Source organism: Mytilus californianus, unplaced genomic scaffold (genome assembly GCF_021869535.1).
Source record: "Mytilus californianus isolate M0D057914Y unplaced genomic scaffold, xbMytCali1.0.p SCAF_1, whole genome shotgun sequence".
Lineage (NCBI taxonomy): Eukaryota > Metazoa > Mollusca > Bivalvia > Mytilida > Mytilidae > Mytilus > Mytilus californianus.
The window spans coordinates 41,583,517-41,600,692 of record NW_026262581.1 but is presented as its reverse complement, the minus strand read 5'-3'; the positions used below and the strand labels follow the sequence as shown (position 1 = coordinate 41,600,692).

Below are 17,176 nucleotides of genomic sequence, written 5' to 3'. Positions count from 1 at the left end.
TGCAATTTAAAAAGTAGCTGTAATCAGGACAAAATATTAAGTGATTTTTTTAAATAAGACAATTGTAAAGATAAGAGATACTTAAATATTACACAGAAGAGGCATTTAAAAATATTTGGTAAAACACATTCAAAAAGTTTATTTTAGTGGTATTTCAGTATATATATAGAAACCATACTTTACAACTTTACATCTGTTTCAATATTTTTTTTTAAAAAAAAACTCACCATCAGGTCTTTGAAAAGACTTGGTCTCCATGTAAGTTTAGAGTGAAGAATTCTTGTTGTTCTCAAATTAACTTTGATGACACTATCTGTTATCTGTGGTTTATCACCAGTTCTGTAAATCTGGGCCTCAAAGTTGGTTTTACTTGGATACTTGGCAGCAACATGGAGCATGTTGTTGGGGTTTGCTGTAAAATAACAGTTTCTGTGAAATACAGTTATCTTAGGTAAAAAAAAAAAAAAAAAAATGGCTGTTGTATTTTACTGAACTTTGTAGTTTACAAGCTTAAATGATAAGAACATGGACACTTGAAAGAAACTTTATATTTAACTCGGTACAATTTTTTTGGCAAACTGAAATAAATGAGAAGTGTTACACAATAAAAATAGATTTAAATGAAACTTGAAAAATTTATCCTATTTTTAACAATCTAAAAACAGGAGATGTGGTATGATTGCCTATGAGAAAATTATCCACCAGAGACCAAATGACATTGGATATAAACAACCATAGGTCACTGTATGGTCTCAAAAGAGAAGTATTTTCCTTATTTGTTTTGTAAGGTTACTGTATCATTTACTTGTACCCTTCATCTCCTTCTTTTCAATAAACACCTTGTTTTCTTGATGTTTCGAACTATCAATCAACATATTTCCCGAAAAGGTCCTTCACATATAGTTTTTGTTTACCTCTATCATATTTCATCTGCAACTCCATGGCCTTTTTGTTTGAATCAATGATAATATCAGCTTCTACAATATCTTCCAGAGCATGTAAACCTCTGATATTGACAGTTACTGTATTGTCTCCCTTAATTTGTCCAACAATTCCAATTGTTTTCCTTGGACCAACAGTCTAAAATTGACAATTAGGTTAAACTGCAACTAAGAAAAGGTAAAATGGCTGCATATTTCCTTTTTTCTTATAAAGTTATTTCATAACTTTCTTTTTTATCAAATTATATTTCATAATTCTATCATTTTCTTTCTAATAACATCACTTTGTTTTGCCTGATTAATGTTAATCCTTACTCATTTTGTTTAAAACAAACAAAACACATTTTATTTAAAACAACATATACTTTTTGTTGGAGTTTGGAAATAGCACAATGTTAACTGTGTATTGGCAAAGTAAAATAAAATCTTTCAGTGTTTTTATCATACTTCCTATTGTAAATTTTTGTTCTAGGCATTTCAATCAGGGTTGACATGGAATTATGAGTTTTCATTTACTAAAACAATAGATAGTACATAATTAAAAAAAAAAAATCTTGATTTTTCATAGTTAGTAACAGATCCAGGATTTTTAAAATGATCTAAAAATGTCAATCTAAACTGATAAAGTCACCTACAAAGAGAAATATGTCTGTTTTTATAATTTCAGCTACATGCATAATGTAATAAGCTTTTTTTTCATTCCTTTTGATCCCTTGTAACTGTATATATACTTACCAGTAAGATCAGTTTCTTGTTCAGTTTGTCAATCTCAGCCATCAAAAGAAGATTCTTTTTCTGAAGTTCAGCAGTTTGATACTTTATCAACATACCAACTGAGTCTTTGTCATCTGATCTTCCTAGATGTGTTGTAATGGATGTGTCAACTTTGGTGAATGCTTGCGCAACACCAAATGTATAACTGTGGTTGGTTGATCCACCTTCAGATATATCTTCAAGTTTGCTGGTAAAAATAATGGTTTTTGATGGGTCACTGCTGTATGAAAATTCTGTTTTAGCATCATGTATAATGTTTCCTTCATTTTCAGTTAGTTGTCTCCTGAATGTAAGTTCCTGAAAAAACATTCACATTTGTTTAAATTTTCTGAGGAAAGTATGTATACTTTTGGTTACTATAAACAACATTACCACTATAAACATTAATGTTAACATTATATTTAATTGGTAAGAGTGACAATGTAATTTTTTTTTTCAAAGATTGTTGTCCTTTTGAAGAGTAATACTGTAGATTCATTTATTTTTTGCAGATACCAATCTTCCTGGATATTTCATGAATATTTAATTTTTCGTTGATTTGCTACTGTCTGTTTACAAGCCTTTAGAAAATATGTACTTCCAAGAACATTTAAAGGAGTAGGTTCGGTAAGGGCCATATTTGGCCCCGATTATTAAGTTCAATGTTTCAGGATAAAAATGTGTTAAGTTGATGAAAAGACATGTGAGGAAGTTAAATAGAAGTATTTTTGTCAAAGTTTTATTCTGAAGTGTTGATTTTTACATCCCAAATAGGTCAAAGACAGAGATTTTTGCAAAATTTGACAAAATTGTACTGATTTCAACCAAATTAATGCCTAGGAAACATAGAGCGCAGGCGTCGACAAACTAAATATTTGTGTCAGATATGTAAAATGCCATAACAAAAATTATGCTAAAAGATCTTTTTTGTCGACGCCTGCGCTCTATGTTTCCTATCCAAAAAATCAATGGAAATTTATCCATTTTCATTGAATTTTCATGGAAAATCAAAATGAGTGCTATTTGTGACGTCATGAACAGAGCGCAATTATGTAAATTTTCAAAAAAAAATTATATTTTCGATATTGTCATTGTATTAGCTATGATTCATTTTGGTATTGGACAATAAATCCTAATTTCAAATTTAAGCCAGAAATAGGCGCCATTTTAGGATCTTATTGAACCTACTCCTTTGTAGTTTACCTGTACCAATGAAATCCAAGAGTATTGATATCCGTCGAATAATTTTGAATCCACAGTATTCACATCTTTACTTTGAACAACAATTATCCTTTGAATTAAGATCCATGATTAATTTATCTTATTTGATTCTGATCTTCAAAATCTTAGAATTTTATACAGGAGCTAATCTAACCTGAATAATTCAGTCGTTATATTCTATTTTCTACAATGTCTACATTAACGCCTAAATGCATATATAGACAATGAAAAATTGTCAATCAATCATTCAGAATTAGCTCTGGATAAACCTATCTTAATGAAATGGAGCTGACTACTGATTGATCACCTCTTCCACAGGGCACCAATTTAAATCCAGGATTAGTGAAGAGTTTTTGATGTTAAGACTTCAGGCCCTAACAAGAAGGAGAGATCTACTACAGGGAGCAACTGAATTATTCAGGTTAGAGCTAATCAAAAGTTTTAAAAAAAGTGTCATAATAAAATGTAATCTTGGACATACCTTTCCAAATACTGGTAAGAACAGCTGTACTTTTCCACTGTATCCATTACTGTCTGGTGTCATCTCTGTATTAACTGTAACTTTCTTAGTTCTATCACTATCGGCATCCCATAGAACTGTACCATCAATAGACTGTGTTGCCAGCACTTTATTGACAGACCCAGAAGCCTCAACTGACCTAAAAGGTGTAATTACTCTGGCTGAACCCTCAATCATGTCCAGACCTGGTCTCTGGTCCTGCCATTTTGTTTCAATACCAGCAGCCTGGTTTTTATCTTCATCCCAGTTAATGATAAGTTTGGCAGTTTTCTCAAGTTCACCTTTAAAAGCTCCCTCTAGACTGACAGTACGAGTTGGGTGAGTTGCCTTGATTTTAAAGTCATTCATGTTTTCAAATTTACTTTCAATTTTGATATTGCTGTTGATGTCCATCTTGTCCCAGTTTGTATACACATTGACAGAATATGGTTCTCCAATCTGAACATTGTAGTTGAATTCTATTGGTCTGGGCTCTTCCATGTTAAAATCATAAATGAATGATTTTCCATCAATCGTTTCAAATGTTCCCTGTGTGTCAAAATACTTTACCCCATTATGACTAAAGAGAAGTGCTTTTCTTCCGGTACTAACTGCTTCATCAAGATTACGTTTAGTTTTCATGGATGCTGAATATTCTGCATTGATAGTTTTAACTTTTTCAAAAGGAGTTATCATGTCAAATTTACATCCCAGTTCAGCATTATCAGTATCTAATTGGAATTTACCATCAAAATCGATGGTGATCTTTCTAAGACTATCAAGTTTTATTTCTGTAAGTGATTCTCCCTTTATTCCATCAATTATCTTGTTGCTTGTGGAAAATCCTACATTTTCGGCATTTGGTATCTTACTGCTAAAGTCTATGCTTATGTCCAATGCTTCTCTATTTTTGAAAGTTGCAGATGTGCTCAATTCCATTTCATCATTAAATGGTGGACGCATGGTGATTTTGTTACGGAAATTCTGTGGGGCACCAGCATGTGTAAGAGTGAGATGAAGTCTCTCTGCTCCTTTCAAAGTACTCTCAATCTTAACATCACCAGTAATGTCTGTGTAGTCATCATTGATGTTCAATTTAGATATCAGTTTCAGTTCCCCACTTTTTGGATGAGAGAAAGTCAGAGTATTGACAAAGTTCATTGGGTCACCATTATGAGCCATTGTAATCTTAAAGTCTTTAATCATCTCAAAATCAACATCTTTAATGGTCTCAAAATCACTAGTAAAGTGATATTCTGCTTCTATTTCATTTCCTTTTTTGTAAAGTCTGATATAATTAGTTATAGGCTTTATGTTAGGAGGACTTATTACAATTCTTTGCTTAAATTCGGTATTTTTATACAGCTGTTCTATTGAAAATTCAACATTCTTAGCACCAACAATGTCACTAGTGAAAGTTACCTTTCCTATCAGTTCACCTGGAATATTCTTGGATAGTTGAACATTGAACTGAACAGGTACTCTATTTGGTATTTTTACAACAACTTCACATGCAAAGTCATCTATGCTTCCAGTGTGTTTTAAGGTCCCTTCAACCATTTCCGCTCCTTCTATTCCACTTGTAAATTTAATTGACCCATCAATGTTAGACAAAATTACAGCATTTAACCTCGCTTCCAATTTGATAGGAACCATGTTTGCTTTTTTAATTGTAAGGCTGCTTTCAAAATCTTCATAGTTGCCTTTATGCACCAGATTAGCTTCAATGTTCTCTAGGCCTTTAAAACCACTGGTTAGTTTAACATCTGCTCCAAACATTGTGATTCCCATGAACTTAATGTCTGATTCTATGACCAATGGTTTGTAGGTGAAAGGTTTCATTGTAATTGTGTTCTTAGCGGTACGCTCATAATTGACGTGATCAACTTCGAACTCAAAATATTCGTAATCTTTAATTTTTGTTACAACTGTGATTTTGCCTGTGTATTTACCTCTAACATCAGCAGCACTAACCTCAGATTTCAGGATATTGTCATTATATTGTGACTCTGTAATGATTTTACCATCTTTTCTTCTGAATGATTTCAATCTAGTAACAATTGATATTGGTTTCCAGGTGTCTTGAATTTCGAATTTTGCATCAATATCATCAATCTTATTAGATCCTTTGAATGCAATCTTGATTTTATCATCTATATTGGCATAGGAGGTTTTAACTTTACCCATAAATGTGAAATCTGTTAGCTGTCCTTTATGTTCAATCACTAAGTTTGATTCCTGTGTTTCACCAGCAATAACTGTCTTCAAAGATATATCAAGGTCAAGGTCAAAGTTTTTCAGCTTGTATGTTGTTACCATTTTAACTGAATTTTCAGTACCAACAGATCCCTCTATTATTGTGGTAAATCCTTTTCTTCGATCGTCATATGATACCTTCATAATAATGTCCTCAGTCAAGGGATTCTGAATAACAAGATCAGTTGCAGCATCCTTACCTTCCAAGCTATGTTTTAAGACAACAACATATTTACTGCCACTTTCATAACCCGCTTCTCCATTGAAAGAAAACTTCTTCCATGTTCCATCTTTGTTAAATGACAGTATCACATCATCTGCTCCATTCACTGGACCTCTAAATGTAAAGCTGCCAGTTGTCTGTTGATTATTGTGTGTAAAAACTACATCTGAATCAACTTTATTATCATTGAAAACTGTCTCACCGTGAGTTTTAAAGTTTGTACTAGTTCCTACATGGCTATACTCAACTTTAGCAATCTTCACAGTTTCAAATGGAGAAGTTAGCATTAATTTACCTTGGATGTCACCCACAATATCAAACAGTGCTTCAAGTTCTACTTTCTTTCCATTGGTTTCATAATCTAAGGTTGTATGGAAATCTTTCAAGGTGGTTCCTTTGTGCCCAACTGAAAGTTTGACTGTTTCATATCCTCTGACTGGCATTTTGACCTCTATGATTCCAAATATTTTTGGTCTTGTTCCTAATGTTGTTTCAATGACAATGTTTTGAGTACGTTTGTATTTGAGTTGGACACGTCTATGGAAACCTTCTAATTTATCTTTTACATATTCTTTCTGACGATACTTTGCAATGATATCATCATTAAATGGTGTTTTTATAGAAATGAAGCCATCAAAGTCATCAATGTCTGTAATTGACTTCTCCCATTTATATGTTGATGTAAGTTCTATTTTTTGAGTTGGTAAATATTCTAAAAGTAATTTGGAGTTTGTTCTTCCCAAAACTATCTCACTATCCACCTCAGCAGACATGAACGGTATTTGCTGGAATGGTGTATCTAATCTGAATGTTCCTCTTGTCTTAGTATTATACTGCCAGGTTGTTACAGCCATTATTTGACCAACAACAGGTACAATTTCAAAATCAACTTTGTTCTCCCAATGGCTAGGCTGTGTTATAAACTTGAAATAAGCACCTGTGCTCAACTTTTGGAATTGAGGGAATGGTGTAGTAATTTCTAGTCTGACAAGTTTTTCAAGTCCGGTATTGTAACGGACTGCAGCACTGACTTTTCTCATAGGTGCAAACTCCAATTCAGCTTCAGCAACCCAGTCCAGACGATCCATTTTGTGTGTTGCTGTTAAGATAATTCGTTGAGCTTGTTGGAAAGGTGTTGTTACTTCCAATTTACTGTCGAGGGTACCAATATTATTATAATGAATTGAACCATCCAAAACTATACGCTTCAAGGGTTCCCACTGTATTTTCAACAATCCTGTCATTGGCAGATGAGCATGTCTTGTTTTACCATCAATGATAAAATCTCTCATGTATTTGCTACTCATTCTAAAATCAAAATCAGTACTTCCAAGCTGCTTGGCAAAGTTCAGAGTAACAGTCCCTATGTTTTCACGATTTGCAATTATTTTTCCTTTTGATTTTATATAACCTATTTTATCCTCATGTTCAAGTCCAACAATCAAATGGCTCAATTCAGCTGAAGGAATTCTCATTTCTAAGTTTGCAGTATATTTTCGGTTTGGAAACTCTTCTATATTTGCTGTAGCTTTGGCATGGAATTCTTGTCCTTTACTCCATTTTGTATCAATTATTGTTTCCAAATCTTTATCTTTATTTAGATGAGACCAATTTATTTTAAGGCTATCAAATGGTGAAATAATGTCAAAAGTTCCTTTGTTCTCTATGCTCCACCCATCCATAACATGATTCATGTTCAGTACATACTCATATTTGGTACCATCAATTATATATATTGCCTTAGACAAGAATTTCTCTAAATTATCAGAATGAGTCCAGTTTAGAGTTATTACCTTATAACCATCAAAGGAGGTCAAAACACCAATATTTCTGTTCAGTTTTCTTGTAATATCTCCATGATTGGAATCACCATTGGTTTCTAATTCAAAGAACTGATCAGTTCCCCAAGTGACTTTTATATTTCCCTGTTGTTGTATCAAATTATCTGATATGGTACTCTGGAGTTTTAATGTAGGATTACCGATACGTGGCAGTGGTGTTTTCAAGCTAAGTTTCATGTCAATATCTAGTTTATCAATTGGAAGTTTTGATTCATATTGGAATGCAATAGTTTTGCCTTTGTTCCATGTAAGAGTTGCCCCGTATGCCATTTTTTTATTATTTTCTGCATGGTTACCACCAATTTTAAATTCCTGCATTTGTTTCCATGGTGTTGTTAATGATACTGATCCCTCAATGTGACGGCGATATTTTCTGATATCTTTATCAAATTTGACAGCAGCTGATACAGCATCATCTTTGTTCCACCCTACTGATACTGATGTGTCTAATTTATCCTTTGAGTTATGGTCAATTCTGGCAGATAAGTCGCGACCTGGATACATGATTCTTGATGAAACTGTGAAATCCTCAACAGTATTATTACGTAAGGATCCTTCTACAACTACTCTATTAAGGTCCCGTTTATTCCTTGCATCCCAGTTAACATCAATTTTTCCAGAATATTCATCTTTTTTCAAACCCCCTTCAGTATCAATTGTAATTTGACGAGATGGATATGCTACCTTTCCTTGTGCTGTCACATAGCTGTCCCCATCAAAGGTACCCTGTCCTGATACTACATAAAAGTCCTTGTCAACTTTCACCTTCACTGTGCCTTCAGGTTTTCTTATGTTCATTACAGCAGACCCGGACAGTGTTACTGGAGGTTGCTGGTCAATGTTCAGCGATGAAGCAATTTCACGTTTCTCATTATCAGGAAAAGAGTATGCTGCACTAAATGATGATGTATGACCTTCTTGGTGCTGTATGCTCATTTTGGTATTGTATTCTTTCTCCTTTTCAACTGCTGACCCTGACAACTGGATATGACGTCCAGTGAATTTGAGAGCCACATCACCACTATATTTGAATAATTTTTTACTCTGATCCATCAAACTAAGGGAAACATCAGCTGACTTTTTGTTGTCATATCGAAGATGAAGGTTTGATTTTACTTCAGTTTTGGAGTATTTATGTGTTCCACTGATGTATGAATCCAGTTTCTATAAAATAAAATGTAAACAAAAAATCATTACAAAATTTCCTGCAACAGTTGACAAAGAAAAACCTAGACATTTACTGTGCTCAGAAATTTTTTCGATGTTTTTGTCATTGCAAAAATTGCAATGAAATAATAGATGTTGCAAACAAAAATAGCATTTTACATTTTGATAGAATTATTTGTATGCAGCAGTTTCTGATATCTCAATAATTATATCTCATTTGAGTCCTTTGTTCAACAATTACAATAATAAATGCAGGAAATAATTTCTGATTCATATGTTTTAAAAATCAAATTAATAGCTAAATGTACAGTTTATAATTGAAAAATAAGGAATAAAAATTGACCAAACTTTTAGGTATATCAAAAACAAATACGTCCATTTATACTGTCTACCTATTAAGCAGTTGATAACAAATAAACACTAATTATCGTTTGTAGTTAGAATCATACTTGAATCTATAATTTTCTATTATTGTCTGTTTTTTAAGCAAATTTCAAGTGACTGTTGTTTTTTACATTATTTGTAAGCATGTGCAAGTCAAGTCAAGATTTTGCATACTTTTGCAATCTTATTGAATTTAGTGTCATTTTATGACTGTAAAACCCATAGAGTTATTTTTAACCAAAGCTGCAGTGTTTTGAAAAAGTACAATGATTCAAAATTTTAATATTCAAATCAGAAATAGCTTAAAATACATTGATGTATGGGCAAATTTGGTCCAAAATCATACCTCCCCCTTTATTCAAGGTCTTTAAAATTAAACACCCAGAGTTTACCTTTCTTAAAGACCTTTCTCACATTAACAATCATAAAGAATGCTAAGATCTAAAAAAATTTAACACAAACAACGGAAGGAATTATATTCATCTGAGATTTTTGACCAAAAAAATAAAAAAATGATATTGACCTCAGCTGGTAGTTGAAAGGTGACATTATAGTTGATAATTCCAGCTCCTTTCTTCTCATTAATGTTGTATTTTGTTGCAGTTAAGATTGACAGTCTGTGTTTATTAACTTTGGACATGTAGGTTTTCCCATAATCCACAGTAAGATCTGCATCTACTTTAGAGTTTGGACGATGGTCAATTTTCAGTTTAAGTTGGTTGTTATAATCAGCAAATCTGGCTGACTTCAAGTTCCTAAACAAATAAAAATTATATTTAACTTCAACTTGAAAAATACCTATGTATATCTCCTTTCCATATGAATAAAATGAGATTTGCATTCATCTTTTAACTGAAAACAATAAAAATGACTTTGATCAGTTTCTTAATCATTTTTTTTTTTAATGAAGAATTTGAAATTGATACATCTCAGACTTTTGATTATTGCTGATTATTGACTTTTTTGGATGAAATGCCCATTGTAGTATTAAAACAAAATTTCGTCTAAAATGTGGATTAATTTCAAGGTTACAGTTAAACTATTCTAGTTTTGTGAACTACTATGTATGGGAAGAAGTGGTCAGCTATTTGTGTTGCTTAATATGTTTGACCAATTGAGAATGTGACCTCTGCACAAAAACTTAACATTGACTTAAATAAGCCATGAAAATGGAATCAAGGACATGTAACTTTTGCCAGACATAAGTTTCAGACCATAAGCCATCAAATTATAACATATAAACATTCTACTTTGTCTACCTTTAAAAATAAAGTGTTAACACAGAGATATGTCTCGCCTATTTGTTATTTTGATAATGCAAATGGTGAAATTAAAATAGCAATACTTTAACATGTAAGTTATGCAAATATTCAAAGTGAATGAACAATGACTGAAGGTACAGGGCTAAACAATCTCCATGGAAATGAGATATGCCAATGCTAATACAACTGCATACCAAATACCATTGACTTTTCCCTTTAAACAAACCTAAACACAAACATTAACTTGTAAACTATGTAAAAGTCAATGAACCATGATGAGGGGATGGGGCTATATAATCTCCATGGAAATGAAAATTGCAAATGCCAATACATTTGCATACCAAATATCATTGATTTAACATTAGTGGTTCATCTTAAACTGACCTAATCACAAACTAATACATGTAATCTAATAATCTAAGCAAAAGATTCAAAGTCAATAGACCATGACTGAGGGGTAAGGACCAAATGTTCTCCATGGGAATGAGATGTGCTAATGCTTATACAACTGCATACCAATTATCATTGACCTACTACTAACAGTTCCTTTTAAACTGACCTAATCACAAACTAATACATGTAAACTAAGCAAAAGTTTCAAAGTCAATAGACCATGACTGAGGGGGTAGGGCCGAATAATCTCCATGGAAATGAGATATTCCAATGCTTATACAACTGCATACCAAATATCATTGACCTACCACTAGTGATTCCCCATAAACTGACCTAACCACAAACTAATACATGTAAACAAAGCAAAGTTTCAAAGTCATTAGACCATGACTGAGTGGGTTGGGTCCAAATAATCTCCACGGTAATCTCAAGGCAAGACAAAAACTGAGCCTTTTTCAAGTAGTTAACAACAACAACTGTTAAGCACCATATATGAATTAAAAAAAATGAAAAATACAAATAAAAGGACTTTTGTCGCAGGCAAGACTAAAATGATGCACTTCCACACAATATGGAATTCCTGTCTGAAAAATGTACATTATTACATGCATTACGTGTATATCAAATTAAGACCATTAAAGAGTAAACATAAATACAAACCATTAAATGTAAAGCTATAAACTTACGAATCAAAACCAATTCTCTGTAAACTCTTTTGAGTTTTCTTTAAAAGTTTAGAGTTGAACTGCAGACTGTCCTTTAATCCTTTGAACATTTTCTGGAAATTGTAGTCCAATTTTACAGAAGTTGTGGTTGCTCTAAGTTTTTTATCATACAGGTAACGCACTCTGGTTGTAATTTTCTGAGGGCCAACAAAGTATACTTTTCCTTTATAAATATTTCTTCTACCTTTTACAATAATACTGGATTCACCTGTGAACAAAGTAAGAGTGAAATATTTAGATAAATTATTTCAATTATTTTATTCAAATTTATGTCCAAACAGCTCAAAATAATGGAGTTACAAAACAATTTTCTTTTATTTACTTTAAAACCATATATATACATAGTTGTAGAATTTATAAATACATAACATGTGGACAAAAATTGTACCAGGTAATATATAATGTTGTATCTATAGCAGGTATGCAGGAAACTATTATATGTGAAACATTTTTCTTGCAAAATGTCATTTTATTCAATTCTAACAACAGCTATTTAAAATATTTCATGAGTTCAATCCATATTTATCATGAAAGACTTAGCTATGTCACATGTTTCAAGCTATTTCCACATCGGCAATACTGTTAATTCAGAAATTATTGCGATTTTGTCATTTAAGACCAAAATGCGATTATTATTTTTGCAATACTGAGAAAAATTCTGCGTAATTCATATAAAAAAATTCGAGTTTAAATTATTGCCATTACAACCGTCGCATTTTTTACAATAATAAAAACATCGCAATAATTTCCGAATTTACAGTTTTAATATCAATATCTAATAAGTTTTTATACCATTTATGCAATTTCAATTGAACTCAACCATTAAAAGAAAATTTGCTAAATTACAATTTGTGTCTGATATAAATGTCCTACCTTTAAGTTTAATAGGCTGTTTGAGTACTTTGTCAAGTATAATATCATAACGCATAACTTTTCCCTTCTTTTCATTGAAGTCAATGGTACCATAAAAATTGATGAACTCTTTTCCTGGAACAGCCAATATGATTTTTGGTTTATAAAGCTTTCTTTTTGGTTTTTCATTCATCTCGAGGTTTATATCTGCAGTGTATTTCTGATCTTTGCTATGTAGGATAGTTGCAGTCATTCCATACTGGGTTTTTGTAAATCTAACACTCACTACAAAAATAAAATACCAGCAGTCAGAATAACAAATTGATCATATTAAAAATAATTTAGTTCAACTATGTATACAAATAAATAAGAGGAATTCATGACAGTCAACATAATTAATTATTCCATATTTTGCTAGTACATTTAACCAAGGTAGTTTAAAAAAATTGAACAACAAAATAAAACCCAGCAGGGCTTTTTGGAAGTTGAAACCCCCTGTTTTGGAATTCATTTTAAATCATGTAAAAATCAATGCTCCCCCCCCCCCCCCCCCTTCAATACACACATACACATTTTTATATACTTTCTGGATCTGCCCCTGAAAAATGGCTTATAAGCCCTCATTCAATTTTACAGAAAGCATGACTTACAGTCTAAAGATACAGGTTTTTCCATTGCTCCAGTGAGGACAAGCTTAGAGGTCATGACCTTTCCTGGTCTGTAGACTATATCTCCACCAAGAACAATAGGATCTAGATCTGGTCTAATGATTTCTATCTTTGGTTTATAAGTTGTGGCTGATTTTGATGCAATTATGGCTACAAATGCTTCTGCTTGATATAACTTCTTAGAATCAACTGATACAGTTGCAAGCACCCTTTTCCTCTTTGCTTTATTTTGAAGATCACCTGTGAAAAGTTTTAATTTTTTCTCACTTTTTTAGAACATTAATTTTCTCAATGTGATATTATTTTGAATAAGGAAACTACAGTAAAACCTGTATAAACCAGCCCGTTATGGGACTATAAAAAAAGGGCCGGTTTGGACAGTGGGTCAGTTTATTTAGGTTTCCGTGTTGACAGGAAGTAATTGACTTGTGACGTCAGATATTATGAAAGTTGTAAAAGTTCTGTCTAATTGTAAATTGTAAACTAATAAAAACAAATACTGTAATAATCTATTTATTAAAAGTTATGTCATGATTTGTGTGAAAATATTGTGACATGAACATTACAAGTGTTTCCTGCCTTTTCACCATTTAACTACGCACAATCGTTGTTTTGAGTCATTCTATTCATTGGCTCTAGAAATTTCAGATATTGGTTGTTCCCCAAATTAAAAAAAAAAAATTTTTTAATGTTTATTTTACATATCATCGTATGCCAAATCAGCCTCGGTAGCACCAGTCTCTGACTCGTCAGTTTCACGTTCACTTTGAATTCATTGTATTCATTTGCATCAGAATCCTCGCGTTGTTTGAATTGTTCAACCAGATTTTCGTTTAACTTCCATCGTTCATTTCCTACATTGGTATAGCTGAATAAAAAGCAAGAATTTTATCAAACAAAATTTCAACATGATTGAAATATTGTCATACAATGTAGGATACCCATAAACTCCACAATGGAATGTCATCATCTGGATCTTCTTCATTATCAGGGTCATCAATTATGAGGTTCACAACAGGGAACCCAGCATTTGGAAAACATGGTGTAAATTTCTTAATCCGCAATTTGAATAGTTTATCAACGTTACGACGTAAGTTCTATCCGAGATATATTCAGGGTTTCTTTTAATTTATTCTAATTAAAACTTAATAGTGTTTCAATAAAACTAAAAGCTCACTACGGTAAGTTCACGGTTTAACACCTTGCTAATTGATTATCCTGAAAAACCATCTTGTATCAACAATTATGCTTTGACTGCATATCGATACATATTGTTATCATGTTAGATTAGTTAAACAAACCGGTTTTGACCGGTAAAAATTAATGTAATTAAGAGTATTTGGACTACATAATTAGACTGGAATTCGGAATACACAGGGTCCAATTTACAGAGGGTATTTTTACAAAGACTTTGAAGTGGAAAAAATGGGACTTCAATTTTCGGCAGAATGGACAGGAAACCGGTTTATTCAGGGTCTGGTTTACCCAGGTTTGACTGTACTAAATCATTCAGAAAAATGAAAATAAGCTTCATGAAGGAACAAAAATGGTTCAGATTTCATTTTTCAAATTCTTTTATCTTAATATATAATAAAATAATATTTAGTAAAAATATGATATCTATCAAACAACTTTTGGTTTTAAATGTATAGATTCTAACAATGTAATTTACCAGTTTGGGTAGCTATTATATTCCTGCACTGATGTGTAACATTAAACTTAAAATAAAACTTTTAGAAGATTAAGCCTATTCTGACCTAACCGAAAAGTTTGATATTGACCTTCAAATTGTGCAGTTTTCCAAGGTGAAACCATACTCATTTCCATCTTTTGATTTTCATGATCCATTTCAAAATTGAAACCTGTCTTCCTCATAACCTGTGATCCTGGTGTATCATACAACATCATAACTTGAGCCTTTTTCTTGTTCTGAAATATTTATAAGATTATCAATGACCTGTGCAACAAAAAATAAGAGGCTCTAAAGAGCCTGTGTGGCTCACTTAGGTCTATGTGCATCTTTAACAATGGACACTCCCCAACATTGTAGACTAGAATTCTGTTTACAGTTTCTCTCCATCTTCTTTAGTTTTTGCCCAAAACACAAAATTGTCATTTAAGGCCAATCACTCCTATAAAGAGTCTACTAACAATCTCATTAAAATTTGACTTATTTGTAGATCTTGTCTTGCTGGTAGTTTTGCTGATCGATAAACACTAACATAAGCTTTTTAAAATGAATTAATTACCATGATATTTTTGAACTCAAATTTGTAACTGGTATGTGTGTCCCTTTTGAATACATCTAGTCCAAATCTTGCTGGTCCTGTTAATGGGAAGTGTGGAGCATCAGTTTTCTGTACATCTCCTGGTAATGACATATCAATACAGAATTCTACACCAGTCACTCTGGCAATGGTTGCTCCAGAACACGATCTCTTTGTTAATCTGTCCTTGGCAATCATCTGTTGTTCCTTCTCTGTTCCAGCATGAACAATAAAGAACTGTGACCTGTATTCAATAAGCACACACTTATGTAAACAACTATTTCATTATGAATATTCCTTTTTCATATTAATCAATATAAAAATGAGTAGATGTTGCTGAGAACTTGGTCTTGACATCTTTCAGTATGGAATCATAGATCAAAAGATTACTCTACTTTAAAAGAAGAAAAAAAAGTACTTTATTGCATAGTTTCTTTGTAGATACTGGATATGTTTGTATTCCAGGCAGTATTATATTTTATAAGATCTGTCCCCAGGCAACAAGCAAGGTGGACTGTAAATGGACTTATCTAGAAATTCATCTTATATCCTTGTAAATTATGCTGCTCTGTGACCTCATTGTTGTAAATATGACTGGACTAACAGAGCATACTAAACAGCAATATTCCTATAATATGACACTATTTCTGAATTATAACCATTGTATTTTCTTCCAGTTTTTAAAAGATACAAATTCTAATATATAAAAATTAGCATGGAAATTTATTTTAAAGCTATGGTACATTTGGTAAACTGAAAAAAATAAATTGAGACACAGATGATGCCCCCACTTGCATATAACGTTATAAAGAGGCATGACTGGAGAACGGTGAAAGTGACGCCACCTAAATTCGAACTTGATTTGTGTTTTGGTAATAAGCGTTGTGTATAAGTTTCATAATTTGGTTGAGGCAAACTAAAGTTAGAGAACCAAAACCAACCTTGGGACGTATGTACAGATAGACGGACGGACAAGGGTAACACCTCATGCCCCATACGGAGAGGGCGGAGGCATAACAGTGGATAAAACATACTTGACTTGCAAGATTTCTGACTTTTCCTTTGGAATATCAAGCAGCATTGTCAACTCTTGGTTCTTGTCTAATTCAAACTTGGCTGTGACAGCAGTACTTGTATGGAAGTTGGATACCATCTTTAATCCACTCTTTGTAACAAATGCATCAATACTCATTGTAGATGATACTTCAACAGCCCCACTATAATAAAAACAATTAGAATTTTAAAGATTTTAGCTTTTTGCTTTTTTCTAATCTACAAAGAATAAAATCATTTCTTTTTGTTATTTCTAGCCCCAGGGATATTGCATCATAATGGAAGAGTGGTCTAAATTTTACTTCAGACATTATCTTTTAACTAAAAAAAAAATCTGCTGCTTAAGCTTCATAAATTCTCTGAATGTTTGACAAAGTAATGATGTTTTAATAAAAGAATCATAATTCAAGTTTTCGTTGTTTTTATTAATATATTTGCATTATCATAGCATTGGTCAGTAATATATATATATATTTCACTTGTTTACTTGTTGTCTGACCAAATTTTTTTCTGATACAAGACAAGCCTTATTGTGGAGCCCTGTTGTGGACACTTATTCACCATTGATGACTCTATATCTGGTGTACTTAAGCTGTAAGGTTGCCATCTCATTGATGTTAACTTGAATTAAATGTTCTTTTAAAGTCTTTGAAAAAATTTTGACTGTGAAA

At 32.3% G+C, this 17,176-nt stretch overlaps 1 protein-coding gene across 1 annotated transcript in view; it reads right to left on the bottom strand.

The window, feature by feature from the left end:
* The window catches only part of LOC127701525 (apolipophorins-like), a 44,892-nt gene that overhangs the window by 12,898 nt on the left and 14,818 nt on the right, over nt 1-17,176 (bottom strand). The window contains exons 14-24 of the mRNA XM_052205424.1: nt 16,487-16,669; nt 15,435-15,696; nt 14,967-15,114; nt 13,168-13,425; nt 12,539-12,802; nt 11,627-11,873; nt 9,809-10,040; nt 3,397-8,898; nt 1,677-2,012; nt 915-1,080; nt 228-412 (exon numbers count right to left, since the gene is read on the bottom strand). Of these exons, the coding sequence (XP_052061384.1) occupies nt 228-412; nt 915-1,080; nt 1,677-2,012; nt 3,397-8,898; nt 9,809-10,040; nt 11,627-11,873; nt 12,539-12,802; nt 13,168-13,425; nt 14,967-15,114; nt 15,435-15,696; nt 16,487-16,669 (7,783 nt within the window). The remainder of the gene's footprint in view (nt 1-227; nt 413-914; nt 1,081-1,676; nt 2,013-3,396; nt 8,899-9,808; nt 10,041-11,626; nt 11,874-12,538; nt 12,803-13,167; nt 13,426-14,966; nt 15,115-15,434; nt 15,697-16,486; nt 16,670-17,176) is intronic.